The following is a 14,238-nucleotide window of genomic DNA, read 5'->3' as shown; positions in this document are numbered from 1 at the left end:
TGCGTGTAAAGAGCAGATTAAGAGTGTGTGTGTTTGTGTGTGGTGATGTTGGACGCATGAAGGAGATTTAATAATACAGGGACGTGCAGAAAAGACTGCGCAGTAAGCTGATTACAGCCACCTCAGAAAGACGGACGGCTCAGGTGTCAGCATGTCAGTCATGAGCGATGTACATGTTGACAGACGCACACATCCATCCGTTTAGGCGCATCAGCTGAGATGTGCAGCGTGTACGTGGTCACTGTGGAGCAAAAAGACCCAAGAAATCTAAGGCGACGAAGAAAAGAAAAGGATGGGTTATATCTGGCAAGAAATACGTTTTCTACGTTAGAATGGTTCCCTTTTAGCGAGAGGTCCACAGCAGTGCTGAATGATCAATAGATCGCCAATTTCCTGCGCTGCATCCCAAAACGTCTAACGCTGCAGCCCACCAGCAGGGTCAAATTCATTTCCTGCCTCTCACATTAAAAGCCCACAGGCGCCAAACGGCTGTAAACATGTGCAGCTGCTGTATATGACAGATCTACAAATGCTCACCTTCGCAGCCTTACAGGGACTGAAGCTGCCTGAGTATGTTTATTTGTGTTTATATATATATAGATATATATATATATAATATATATATATATATGTATATTCTATTATATATATATATATATATATATTATATATATATATATTATGGTGTGTGTGTGTGTGTGTGTGTGTGTATCCCCACCCAGTTACTGGCACTTCAAGATTAATGTGTAAAAAAGGTTTGAACTCCTCTTTTATTGCAGTAGCATGTGTTGATAAGGTTAAACAAAATTAATCAACTTTCATTGGAGTTATTCATCTACTGGGGAAAAAGAAACAAATTCCACGTTAAGAAATAATCATTTTATATAAAAATCACTTGTGGCCCAAACAGACCATCTGTTTTTGGACAATCTCTCTAGATTGCCCAGTGTCCTCAGTCCGGTCCTACGATGTCTTCTCCTCAGCTCTAACCAGGAAGTCTTCTATATGATTAAGTGGATTTTGTACCTGGTGAAGCATATCTGAGTTAATTGTTATTCTTTTTATGCGTATCTGACTGAAATACCCAATGCTGACACAAGCTATGTTTCCATCCAAAAATGCGAATTTTGAGCAAACTTTTAAAATGTTGCAAAAAAAGGGAAAAAAGAAAGAAATTGTGAATCAGCGAATTAACCCAGCTAGGCAAAGTGTAATTTCGTCAGAAGTTGACGTTACGCAGGGCTGTTTTAAACAGGAAGTAGAGGTTGCTAACTAGTCTGGACCACACATCTGAGATTAAATGGAGTGAGGTTTTCAGGAATGTGTTGCTGTCAGGTGAGTTATAATTGTTCTGTCATGTCGACTAGTATTGTCGATGTTACATGCTGACTGGAGGCGTAGAGAAAGAAATGCAAGAAACCACCTCGAGCGAGCGTAAAGACACTTTTTTGCGATATTAAGGAAGTTATTTCAGTTATTTATTGCGATACTTCAAAATGACATTAACAAAACGTTGAAACTGGGCTACACTTTCAGTTTATTAGTACAATCAACCATGTTTTATTTAAAATATCCATGTATTTCATGTATTCTAACAAGCTTCCTGGAATTTTAGAACAAAAAGCGGGCCCACAGCATTATTGATGATGGCATAAGGTGATATTCAGATGATGATGATTCAGTTTCACATGAGACCCCAGCATTTGTCCCAAACCACTGGCTGGCATACAGACCGTATCTACTGGTTGTTATGGTTTGTTATTGCTGCGGTTTTCAACAGTTAAAACTTTATTTATTCTTCTGTGACAAAATTAGGCAAAGGATATTTACATGTAGCTATTTTCTCATTTATGAAGATCACACATCTGCCTAGCTTTTGATGTTTTCCCCGTCTTGCCAGTTATGAAGAGTGCCTAAGAGAAATGGCAATGTGTGTCACAGCAACTGAAGAAAATAACACGTACGGTTTCAACATTATTTTAGTTAAAATATTTTTTATTATTATGTGAACTAACAAATGTGCCACCAGTGATTTAGTAAAATAATAATAATAATAATAATTCTGAACACCACTAAACAACTTCACACAAATTAAAGGTGAGATTTCCCTAAAGTTTTCAGTGCAATATTGCACCACTGCATTAAAACATTTAATTTATTCAACTTCTTTTTATATACATCTCTACCGGGAGTGCTGATAATCAAGGTTGGTGCTATAAGACAGTCTGTCTCTGCGTAGGAGAGCAGCTACCTGATATGGGGTGGGGGTGGGGGGAGGGGCTTCGCTTACATATTTACATACAGATGTCTCGGTATTTGCACAGATGATTTGTGTGTCGATGTGTCTGTATGTATGAGGCCCCAGACAGATAAGGAGCTTCTACGGCCAGAATCATCCATCATGAAGTCTGGGGAACTGACAGCGTCGGAGTCTAAACACACACGTGCGACAAAGACACACAAATACATGGTTTGGACAAGACAAATGGCAGTCAGCTCCTGCTCATACATGGGTGTAAACCACAGGGAGCTGCAAACCTCCCCTGTTAACCTGACATCAGCCCAGAGGCGTCTGTGCAGCGGAACAACTGTAAACACACCTATAGTTTAAGATTACGTGGCTAGCTGAACCGATCAGACTTTTCTTATCCTATACCGATTTTTTTTAGGTCCCACCTGCTAACACCGATTTTCACAGATTAAGACATAAAAGAGTCAAACTACATTCTCCCTGCTGCTGCCTGTATAGAATACAAGTTCTTGTTTTTTATGCATGTTATAAATAGGAATAGAAATGTCTTAGTTTTTAATAATTGGACCTGCCTGGTCCAGCTCTGATGGGGACAACACAAACCTGGCCGATTACAATGTCTGACAGATCAACTGGTGTAGTTCGACTTAAAGATACATTAGCAAATAATAAAAATGTATTGTATCCGCCCTCTGACAACAATGCTCCATTTGACCGAGAAAACAAGCTGCAAACAAGCCACCAGCAAGACAGTTTGATCCATTTTTAAGGCTAAATTCAACAGGCAAACAGTTGTAAATGTTAATGTTTAGGGCTGGGCAATATATTGAGATTTTAAAAATATCAAGATTTTTAAAAAAGAGATGTACGATGAGACAATATTGTTTATATCGAGAGGGTCTATGTAGCAATATAATCATTCTATCATTCTATGTATTCTAGTAGGTTATTTTTTAGCTGTGGGTTTAAAAGAAAATGTGCTTGTGAGACATTTGGGATAAACTTTGATTTTTATAATTACTTTAAGACAAGAAAAACATATCGAGATAAATTTCGTATATCGGCATTCACCCTAAAAATATCGAGATACTATTTTTGGTTCATGTCGCCCAGCCCAATTAATGTCCAAAGAAGCCTGATCAACCCATTTAGAAATCTTATTGAACACGTAATAAAAAAGGTTACAGACATTGTCATAAGAAAAAACTAATTTGTCGAATAATAATAATAAAATACAACAATGCAATATTAACATTATTATTATTACAGCATTTTACTCCCTGACTTCTACCAACATGGATCAGAACCACCATCATTTGGATCCCCGCCAGTACAGGGGATGTAAACAACACCGGGTGAGATTTTTGAGAAAAAACTACGCTGCTACTGACAACAGAGGCAGCATGGGGCAACACACGGGGAGAGATGACACATTTTAGATCTTCAGAGGAGGAATTAATTTAGACGACAGCCCGCCATATCACTGATTGCTATGATGTTTCCCACCTCTCAGCAGGAGTCAAGGGAACGGGAGAAAACACCTACAAACTAGGTTTTAACAAACAAGCTGCAAAACAGCTTCTTAGTATGCTCAGAGTATGAGTCAAGCTCAAACTGTATATATAGCATTGACTATGTGTTTTTAAATATGTAAGAGGGAAGCTAATAAGACAAAACATGCTGCATTAAATTTTTAACATTATACATCTTAAAGATGTATAGCCACGTTATTTGACTTTTTTATTCATACGTCAGTAGCTCACTCTGGTTGCATACAAAGTTTTTATGAAAAATTATCACATCGTGCTGGCATATTAGTAATTATTCAGGCGTTTTACGCTTTGTTTTTGCTCAATTTGTTAGTAAATAAAGCCTTTTGTGTTTATTTTTAATAGCAGAGGAAGTACAACACTGCGCATGTGCAGTAGGGATAAAACAAGGAAGTGGCTAACGGCTATTAGCATCTCCTAGCGAAACAATGTAGAATGGTCCAAGATCCATTGAAAAAAAGAAGAAAAAAAAAACGCAAAAAAATATGATTCCAGGAGGGAAAAGACTAGAATGTCGCTGGGAATACAGTATGAAGTTTGATATTCACTGAAGCAGATGCTAAACCTGCCGATCTCTCAGATTTGACCGCAGAGTTGATTGATGTGAGTAAATGTTCTGATATGAGGTTCTTAAAGTTGCTGTAGATCAGTGTATTTAATGTATAGCTTTATTTTATCATGATCAAACGGTCTTTGGTCTTTTTTTTATAAACATATAACTTGACTATATACCTTTAAAGAGAAGCGTTTTGCTGCTTCTGTCCATAACTTAAGAGCACGCGTATAATGACAGCTAAGTGGGGTGGAAATATCAATGGAATTCAACAATGAAAAAGTTTAAAGAATAAATTCAGAGAATAATGCTGAACATTGGGAGCATAAATGGTATATTTCATGCTATCTCAGAAGTTCAATGTTTTGCAACACAAACCCATGAAATAAACTACTGTTTATGCTCATAATTAGCTTTGTTTCCTCCCAAATACTATACTGGACTCCTATTGCATTTTTTGTGTTTTTAATCTTTTCATCTTTCGAATAAATTTAGCCCAAGTTCATCCAGTTCAGGGTCGCATAGAGATGCATACGGTCCCTTTTGGGATCCATATAGACGCAAGTTGTACTTTAATTTGCATTAGAACCCATGCATCTGACGCATCCTCGGCGAAGGATCTTTTTCTAAAAACGTTGCTTTAACAGCTAACAACAGAAACAAATAAATGTAGCTTTTCTACAGACACTAACGAACCAAATAATCCCTTTAAACAGGAGAAAGAGAAAGAGAGCGAAATGCAAATGAAGATGAAAGCAAACAGATTTAACTCCAGGGGAGAGTTTTTAAATGAGAAAAGTTGCTGCGATGTGCTTGTTAATGTGATATGCTGTCGGCTTGTCAAAGCCAGCGCGTAGAGAGCAGCTCTGCTTTGCTCTAGCCCCGACGTTACAGTGATGTTCATCAGTTTTCACCTCTTCAATCGCTCCCCATCAGTCCCATCTCCTGCTCTCCCTTTCTCCTCTTCAGAGCCTTTTCTTCCTTATCATCCCACCATCTTCACTACTTTTCACTCTTTTGCCACAGAGGACTTCATCTGTATGCTGCTGGGTCACCCCGAACCCTTGACTCTTTCTTCTTAATGCCTCCCAGTCATTTCAATGCTTTTTTTTTTTAGTCAATCTCGCCATCAGCATCTCTATTCCATCTATCTTCTGCTTTTCTAACTCCAGCTTCTATTTTCAGTCTTCTCTTCTGTCCTCCATTTTAAAATAGAAAGGGCAACAGTATTCATACCCAAAGAATTATCACGGATCTTGTCACCTTGCAAACCAAAACTAAACTTTGTGTCCATCAAATAAACTGCATTTATAAGGCGCTTAATCATAATGTCAATAGAAAACTATAAAATGGGTAGCAAACCAAAATTCTAACAAAATGTGACATGCATTATAATTCAGGCCCCCTTATAATGAAATCCATAAATAAAATCCAGTCCAAGCAACCGCCTTCAGGAATCCACCTTTGTGTAATTTAATGTTAGTAGAAATCCAGCTGTCCTCTGAAGGTCTCACTGGTTTGTTAGAGAACTTTAGTGAAAGAAGTCCTTGGAAGAAGCTGCTTGGTCTGGTCAGATAACACTAAAGCTGAACTATTTGGCCTTTACACGTGGTGGAAAAAGGACCGCACATCACCCTGAACACACCGTCCTCACTGTGAAACATGGTGGTGGTAGCATCATGCTGTGGGGAAGGATGAAGCTAAATTCATGGCAATCTTGGAAGAAAACTCGTTAAAAGCTGCAAAAGATTTGAGACTCAGGTGTAGGTTCTACTTCCAGAAGGATTTAGGTGGCGGAAATTAAAGCCTGAGCCGCAATGGCATGTTTTACATGTGATGTTGTGTTGGATTGGCCTATTCAAAGTCCAGACATAAATCCAATCAAGAGTCTGTGGCTAGGCCTGTAAAAATAAATTAGTTACATAGAATTAGAGTGTTACCCTCATTCAGGTGATCAAAACATTGTTCCTTTAAGCCAAGCCAATAACAACCCTAACGACTCCTCGTTACAGAGGAGTGGACCAGTCCAATCTGCAGGCCTAATGGCTTTAACGACCGCCCATTACTAAGGGGTGGACCTGTTTCTGTTGAATTTGCATGTTATCTAAGCCCTTGCAAGGCCTTTGTTAGGCAATGGTATAAAGCTTGTTACTCCACATTACTCCAGACTTTTTGAATTGAGAAAGCTTCCTGGAGAGGAAGCGAAACGTCTTCAACTACGGAAAACAAGTCCAGTTGTTTTTTTTTTTTTTACTTTTTTTTGGAATGACCATGACTGAGAATCTTCACCAGCATACTTAGAATTAGAAACTCTAACCAAGCTTCAGATATTTAGTAGAGAACGGGCGAAAGTGTGGGTCTTTTTAGACACAAGCAGGTAGATTATGATCCAGAAGACTTGCAGCAAAAGGCGATTCAGAACATTACATCTGAATAAAAATACATGGCACACATTTCAGATATTTTATGTCTAAGAAACATCAAAAAACATGCATCCTTTCTATCCAACTGCATAATTGTAATGTACATATGTTGGTGTAACACATAAAATCTAAATAGATTGTGATGTTTTGTAATCAGACAAACTATGAAAACAAATTCAGGGCAATTGATAATTTTTGCAGACCACTGTCTTTAAAGAGGACCCACTTCAGCTTTGCCCTTTAATGTGTCCAGTCATCTACAGGTGTGCAGCTCAGTCCTCACCTCTCCGTTGTGCAGCCCGGCCCCCTCCAGACCGTTCATCACCACCGACTGGCCGTCGTTTCCCACCAGGACCTTCTCTGGTACGGGCGGAGGCGGGTCGTCCTCGGGCTCCTCCGCACGCTGCTGCTGGGAGAGAGCGGCGGCGTACTCGGCGCCCCTGTTGGCCTCCAGGTCGGCGCTGTGACGGCTCTTCTTTCGCAGGTCAACCGAGGCGTACTCCACCCCCTCGCAGAGCGGCCCCCGCTCCGGCGTGCAGGGGCTGGGGTGGCCGTTGACAAGGACGTGCGGCTGAGCTGGAGGTTCATCGGGGCTCGGCTGGACGGTACCGTTGGCGAGGCGGGGTTGCACAGAGGTGTCTTTGATCTCCTTGACAGTCTCGTACAGAGAGTCCTCAACGCTGACGTCGCGGGACGCCACCTCCATCTCCTTCACCACCTGGAGACCACAGAGACAGGCTCGTCTGACTGATCTGGTTTTCTCACTGCCACGTCCTTTAATTCACCAGTACTCGCTATAACAGCCTCACAATAAAAGCTTCGATAACATCATTCAAACTCGGGGCGTAGTAAAAACAGGGGACTTTAAACGCCGACCTCATAAGTGCTGTCTCCTGAGGGTGGGGGTCTGCCCTCCATATGGGTGCTGCCTGGAGGGAGGCTGGGAAGCTCTCGGTCCTGATGATATTTAGAGGACCTGAGCTCTGATTGGCTGGAGAGCTGCTCCTCGGACAGCTGAGGGCTGGTGTCCTGCGTGTCTGAGAGGACTGTTGGAGGAAGACACAGACTATTTATTTTTCAATTGATTTACCTTTTCTGTCCCATTTCAACCACATACTTGCATAACATGATGATCCTTAAAGTGTCCCCCCTTTGACCTTTTGGGCCGTAGACCCCACTCGACCACTAAAAGGTGTGCTATCATACCTTTAACCAGGATATCAGAAGTAGATCCTTTAAGATGAAAACTGGGGTTTTTACAAATAAAAATCCTCCTGGATTAGCGGCAAACATTTGTGCACCCTGAGCCAATACTTTGTCGATCCCCCTATGGTGCATTCACGTCTGCAAGTCTTTTGGGGTATAATCTCTGATTTATTCATTCATCTTTGCACCCCCCCCCCCCCCCCCCCCCCCCGATAAACTCTGAGCAGCTTCCCTGTCCCTGCAGAAGAACCGCTTACCCCCCAGAATCATGCAGCTGCTACCATGATTCACAGAAGGAATGATGTGTTCAAGGTGTAGGTTTGAGCCCCACACAGCATTTCATTTGTTAAAAAAAAAAAAATCACAACTTTAATCTGACCAAAGCACCTTTCACGTGTTTGCTGTTGCCACCGTGGCTTCTGGCAAAACTACAGAGACGGATCCTTTTGGCATTCTTTTAAGAATTCAACAATCTTGCTACTCCTCCATAAAGGCCAGATCTGAGCTGAGCACAACTAATAGCTTTAGTGGCAAGAGATGATCCTACCTGAGCTGCGGATCTCTGCAGCTCTGCCAAAGTTACCATGGACCACTTTGCTGCTTTACTGCTGATCTATGCTCTCAATTTTAGGACGATGGTCATGTCTTGGTAGGTTTTGAAATTATGCCATACATTAGAGCCATATAAGACCACACATCTACTTATAAATACACTAAACACTAAAACTATGGGTCCTTTCTCTTCTATTTGGAAATTCTGCATTACTTTCTTTAGTATGAAGTCAAATCCTAATAGCATACCTTGACATTTGTGGTCAAAGGAGACATGATGCATGACAGCTACGACACGAATGACAAGATGAAACAAAGCTGAGGCTATATGTCTCTGCTTACTTGTACCGCTGGTTAGAGGACCATTGTGAGAGCTGCTGACTGCCGCGTCAGTCACTGGACTGTCTGCTGATTGGCTGATCACCTCCTTCTCTGACACCTGCACAACAAAGGATGAGATGTTTGTTGCTGCAGAGAGCTCACCTCGCTGCAGAGCAGAAATCAATCTGCGCTTGCTTGGACAAAATGGGTGACTTTCAAACACCTATGCAACGCAGAATCGGTAGGAAGCGCAACGATTTTAAAAAGGTTCGTCGGCTTTCTGGATATTTCTCTCATCTTTGCAGCGCTAATCAATTTTCATGCAGCCCTGCCTCTTTTTGTCTGAGCTATTCTGGTCACACTACTTTAAGTTCATTACCTAAACATTATTCATGCCTAATTAAGCATCAGTTTTTTTCTTGATTACCAAGAACAGATTACTACAAATAGCTAACAATTTCTGTTTGCATAAACAACAAAGGAAAATGGCACCTAAATCACACAAAACTGCATGTTTGTGACGTGCACCAAGTTAAACTGAAGAGGTCTGGCATTTTTAAAAAAATAAACTCTCAGACTTTATTTCACGTTTGTGATCTAATATCCACTGAACTGCAGACGGCAACACTAAGTCAAGAAAAGAAGCAAAAGTTCACTCAAAGAGGCCAAACCGCACAAATATCTGTTGCCCTGTTTCACCAAACTTCCTTCCACAAAAACCTCAGCGACACAGAGCGACATCTCTGAAAATGGCAGGTTGGTTAGGATTTCACAAGGAGACACCAGCAGCTGAGATCCTTTCTTTGCACCTAAATTCGATTACTAAAGAGGAACATCATGCGAGCTTTTAAAAAACAACAACAACACATCTCGCAAAGGCTTCCCTGCGCCAATCACAACTCCAAATAACAGAAGAGTACGCCAATTAACACAGGATGTGCTGCGCACTTTTTGAGACAGAGCTGGGATTTGGTAACACAGACGCTGTTGTTCCTCTGAGCAACATCAGCGCTCGGTCACAGAGTTCAGAAAATGTGAAAACATCCTCAAAAAGGTGTCAGCCCGGAAGGTTCTTTGTTTAGGTTTGTTGTTTTCATCCTGCATGTCTGATTGGAGGACGGTGGATGAGAAGCTCTGCAGCCCCACCTAGTGGCCACACGCTCTCATAGCTGCTGCATTCAATGATGTAATGTTTTAACTATTTTATAACCTCGATAGTTTTCATGTGATCTCGCCTTTGTTTGCCGTCTTTAGACAAACGACGCAATAACGCATTTATTAATTCGTGCTTTCTGTTAATACTGCTAATAAATGTCATCGACCGCTTGGCTGAAAATATGTCGTCATTAAGCATTATGTTTGGCTGTAGCTCCGAAAGTTCAGTTTTGTTTGATTTGTGTTCGACAGTAATGATGCCAAACTTAGTCAGAGAGAAAAAAAAATAGTGCTTAAAACCGCCGCAGTAAATGATGAAGAGGCATAAGTGATACTCAATGCAGACGGATTGCAGGTGAGAGAGGAATACATACTCGTGCTCACAGACAAAGAGCCCCGTTTACCCTGCCAGGCTTTGACACGGTCCGACATACAAATGGGCGCCTATTGTAACAAACTGGCAAGCCGGCAAATTATGTTTGTGCAGAGGGTTAGAGTGAAGATATCGATCAAACGCGGAAAGCGCTCTCCTGGATGTTCTCACGGACGAATACATGCGGCAGACAGACACGGACCATAACAAAGCCACCGAACGAGCGACACAATAAGGCAATAAGAGGAGAGTCGTTCAGTCTGTGAAGGCTGCAGACCTGATTAGGGAGGTATGGATATTAATGCAGTTGGTAATTAGTATCCAACGCCTGACTGTTATTGTAGAGGACACGGTGTCATTAACAGAAAGAAAATGGCTGAGGTCACCTCTATAAATATTATATTGTTCTTTTCAGACTCGCTGAAGTGATTTAGAGTGATAGGGTTAAATTAAACAGCATCAACAGTAAAGTAGCTGATCTGGAAATGTCAGTGGAATTTCACGCATGTGCGCTCTTTGTACGTAGGAGATAAGAACAATGATCATAGAGATGTTTTGCAACCATTTTGCCATTAACTTTGGATTCTCCCTTTGTTTCCTCCTTCTCCTTGAAAGTACTCCTGACCCTGAACACTGAATGTGCAAGTGTCGCGGGAGCGCGGCGGTTTCTGCCAGGCACCCTTTCCACCGGGAGCGATTAAGAGCGGAGCGCCGGTGCGAGGTTGGACTCGGATCATGCGAAGATTGTGTCATCGCGAGATAGTAGTGTACTTGTAGGCTTTAAATAAAAATAAAAATTGTCGTCCAAGGTGTCAAGTATCAAGTAAGATCTGCTGGTGGATTGGTGCTGGAGCCGCAGAAAATGACAGTAATAGTAAAATGCAATCCGAAGTCCACACATGTAGTCTCTTACTTGTGAACTCGTTGTAAAGCCATCAACTGACTTCCTGCCAGAACGATCCGCTCTGATCTAGATTGACATGGAGTCAATAGAACAGCTGCGTATTTTAGAGAAGCAGCGTGCACAGAAATGCGTAGTGGTGAGCTGGTTGGCGCCACTGAGCTATATAATACACTGGAGTGCTGATTTTGCCGAAAAACTGAAGTCACTGGCCGCCATCTTGCTCCTCCCTACTCTCACAGAATCCCACAGGATTTGGTTGCAACAACAAGCAGTTTTCTGGCTGAGTGAAAACGTTTCACAGGTAATTCTACAGTCAGTGGATGTACTAACACTATCAACTACTAGAAAATTAGGTGCTGAAATATTTTACATGTTATTCATATTAAATATGTATATATGTATATATAAGTATGTGTATATGTATACATGTATATATATGTATACCCATATGTAAATATATGTTTTTGTATATTGTTTATATTTATAAATGTTAAACATATATATTTAAATGAATAAAATGCAAAATATTTCAGCACATGACTTTCTCAGTACTTGATATTTTTAGAACATAACATAAAACTATATGGCATTTGACATTTTAAAAGTCTTAAGCCCCCCTGAACATTAGAAAATTCTCGTTATTCGATGCTGTAGCGCACATATTCTGGGGGAAATAGGGAGTACCAAGATGGCGGCTGGTGGCTTCAAAGCGACTCGTTCAAACAGACGATGATTAGCACTCCAGTGTATTATATAGCTCAGTGGTTGGCGCTCCTGTGACGCTTCCGCGTTCAGTGCAGCCCCGGGGTTAGTGTTTCTGTGTTTAGCAGCGTCTCTTTCTTGGAAAAGGCCACTCATGAAGTTATTGCTACCGTTAACTATGAGTCCTTCCTTGTTTTTTCCACCTTCCCATAAAAAGTACTCCTAGCCTATTGTTTAGAAATTGAGCTGTGTCTCTATGACAAAGTAATCAATATGGTTTTGCTGCAAAGACTATGACTTGATCATTTCTAAATAATTTATTTTATTGCCAGCTATTTCTAATCAACTGAATTAGACTCTGGTCTAATGAAATTTGAATAGAACTAGGTTCTGGGCTTTTGTCAAGGAGATTTATTCAAGCTAAATGTTTGCAAAGCAGTCATATCTAGTGAAAATATTAACGGTCAAACCTGAGCAGAAACAAACTTAGAATAAAATGAGCATAAAGTACCTGAGTTTTATACCGACATGTCAAGGCTGAGGTAAAAAGGGACGGTGGCAGTGCAAAACAATGTTGCAAGAACATGGATTAAAATCTATTATCTCTTTTTGTGGTATTTCAGGTCTCCTTAGTAATTGTGCATTATACATAACATTGACGTTTATTTTTCTAAAATGCAATCCTACTTACTCCATTTACAAGGTTTTGCTGGTCTCCTGCAGGATGTCCATTTGTTGCTTTCTTCTGCCTGAAAGAGCGAAGAATAAAGAGATGACGGAAAGACACGGTGCAGAACAAGAATTGTGTGTTTTTCAATGTTTTTGACTTTAACACATGATCAAATAACAGATTTAGCTAAAAAAAAGAAAAAAGCCGTTAGTCTCTAATGTGTACACTGCAAACCAGGAATGCAAGGACTTTGTCCTTCAGGTAAAAAAAAAAAACATAGACTCTTTGTTCACTTTGTAAGGTCCACTGGTGGAAGCTGATGCAATCCAGTGTAACAGACCTGCCAGTGTTTTTTTTTTTTTTTTAAACAAAGCCTGTGGGCTTCTATCTGACATTGAGGGGCTTTGAGAGCAGACGCAGCAATGGATTTACAATAATAGGAAGATGTGAAAGTAAGACAGCTACAAGAAACGTATAGAAAATGAAAATCTAATCTAGGTGATCTAGGAAATAAGACAAGCGTAGCCTTATAGGAGTCCAAGGGCAGCTCAATACGTCATGTTAATTGTCTTCAGTTTATTCAAAAAGCAAAACTAACACCTTATATTGATTCATTTCACACTGTGATATATTTAAGTTCTTATTCCTGGTTATTTTAATAATTATGGCTAAGTCCTAATGAATACCCAAAATGCAATTACTATGTTTATGTACTATGCAGTATATTAACTCAATACTTTGTTGAGGTTCCTTTTGCATGAATTACTGCATCACGTGAAGGAGATGTGATTGTGGTGCTCCAAAAGTTCCTTGCTGATGGCGGTGCTGACTTTGGACCTTACAAAACACAAACATGTGGCATATCTCCCCAAAATGATTATGAACTTGGATTCAGCGCCTCTCCACTTTTCCTCGATACACCTGGACCTTAATTTAGTTGCTAAATCTGCTTTCCGCACCTTGTGGATCTCCCTAAAACACTTCAACTTGCTTTTATTCTGTTTTATTTTACTATATTTTAATAATGTAAAGCACTTTGCATTGTCTTTGTACTGAAATGTCCTATACAAATAAATTTGACTTGCCTTCAATGGGCTTTATTTCACAATCTTCTCAGGAGCTTGTGCAATGTTTCTATGGCACGTTTTCCTTCCACTAAACTTTCCATTACGATTGCACACAATACTCTGTAAACATCAAGCTTCTCCAGCAGTGACATTTTAATGATTTGTCTTCAGGTTAGCAATATTATCCATGAATGTGTAAGCCACACCAACACTTCTGTATTAAAATCTTCTTTAACTGGTCATATGTATTAGTTTTCATAAGCTAAAAGCCATAAACATCAGAAATAGGATAAGTAACTGCATACAATAAACCACATTGTGTGCTATAAATGTGTATAATATATGAACTTCACTTTTTTATTGAATTACTGAAAGAAATACTTTTTTTTAAATAAAAGTATGACTTATTGAGATGCACCTGTAAAATAGTCAGTTAATGGAAATGTGCTACGATGGACAGCATTTTCTTTGTTTACGAAGGTCTATATTTATTCACTTCGAGAACTTAAAG

At 40.2% G+C, this 14,238-nt stretch overlaps 1 protein-coding gene across 2 annotated transcripts in view; it reads right to left on the bottom strand.

Annotated features, from left to right (window-relative positions):
• The window catches only part of pag1 (phosphoprotein membrane anchor with glycosphingolipid microdomains 1), a 95,428-nt gene that overhangs the window by 25,747 nt on the left and 55,443 nt on the right, over window positions 1–14,238 (bottom strand). For both annotated transcript variants that reach the window (XM_012868605.3, XM_012868604.3), the window contains exons 5-8: window positions 12,682–12,739; window positions 8,878–8,974; window positions 7,654–7,823; window positions 7,061–7,495 (exon numbers count right to left, since the gene is read on the bottom strand). In XM_012868605.3, coding sequence (XP_012724059.3) covers window positions 7,061–7,495; window positions 7,654–7,823; window positions 8,878–8,974; window positions 12,682–12,739 — 760 coding nt within the window. The remainder of the gene's footprint in view (window positions 1–7,060; window positions 7,496–7,653; window positions 7,824–8,877; window positions 8,975–12,681; window positions 12,740–14,238) is intronic.

Source organism: Fundulus heteroclitus, chromosome 13, assembly GCF_011125445.2.
Source record: "Fundulus heteroclitus isolate FHET01 chromosome 13, MU-UCD_Fhet_4.1, whole genome shotgun sequence".
Taxonomy (NCBI): Eukaryota; Metazoa; Chordata; class Actinopteri; order Cyprinodontiformes; family Fundulidae; genus Fundulus; species Fundulus heteroclitus.
The sequence above is the reverse complement of the archived record's forward strand: the minus strand, read 5'-3'. Positions and strand labels throughout refer to the sequence as shown.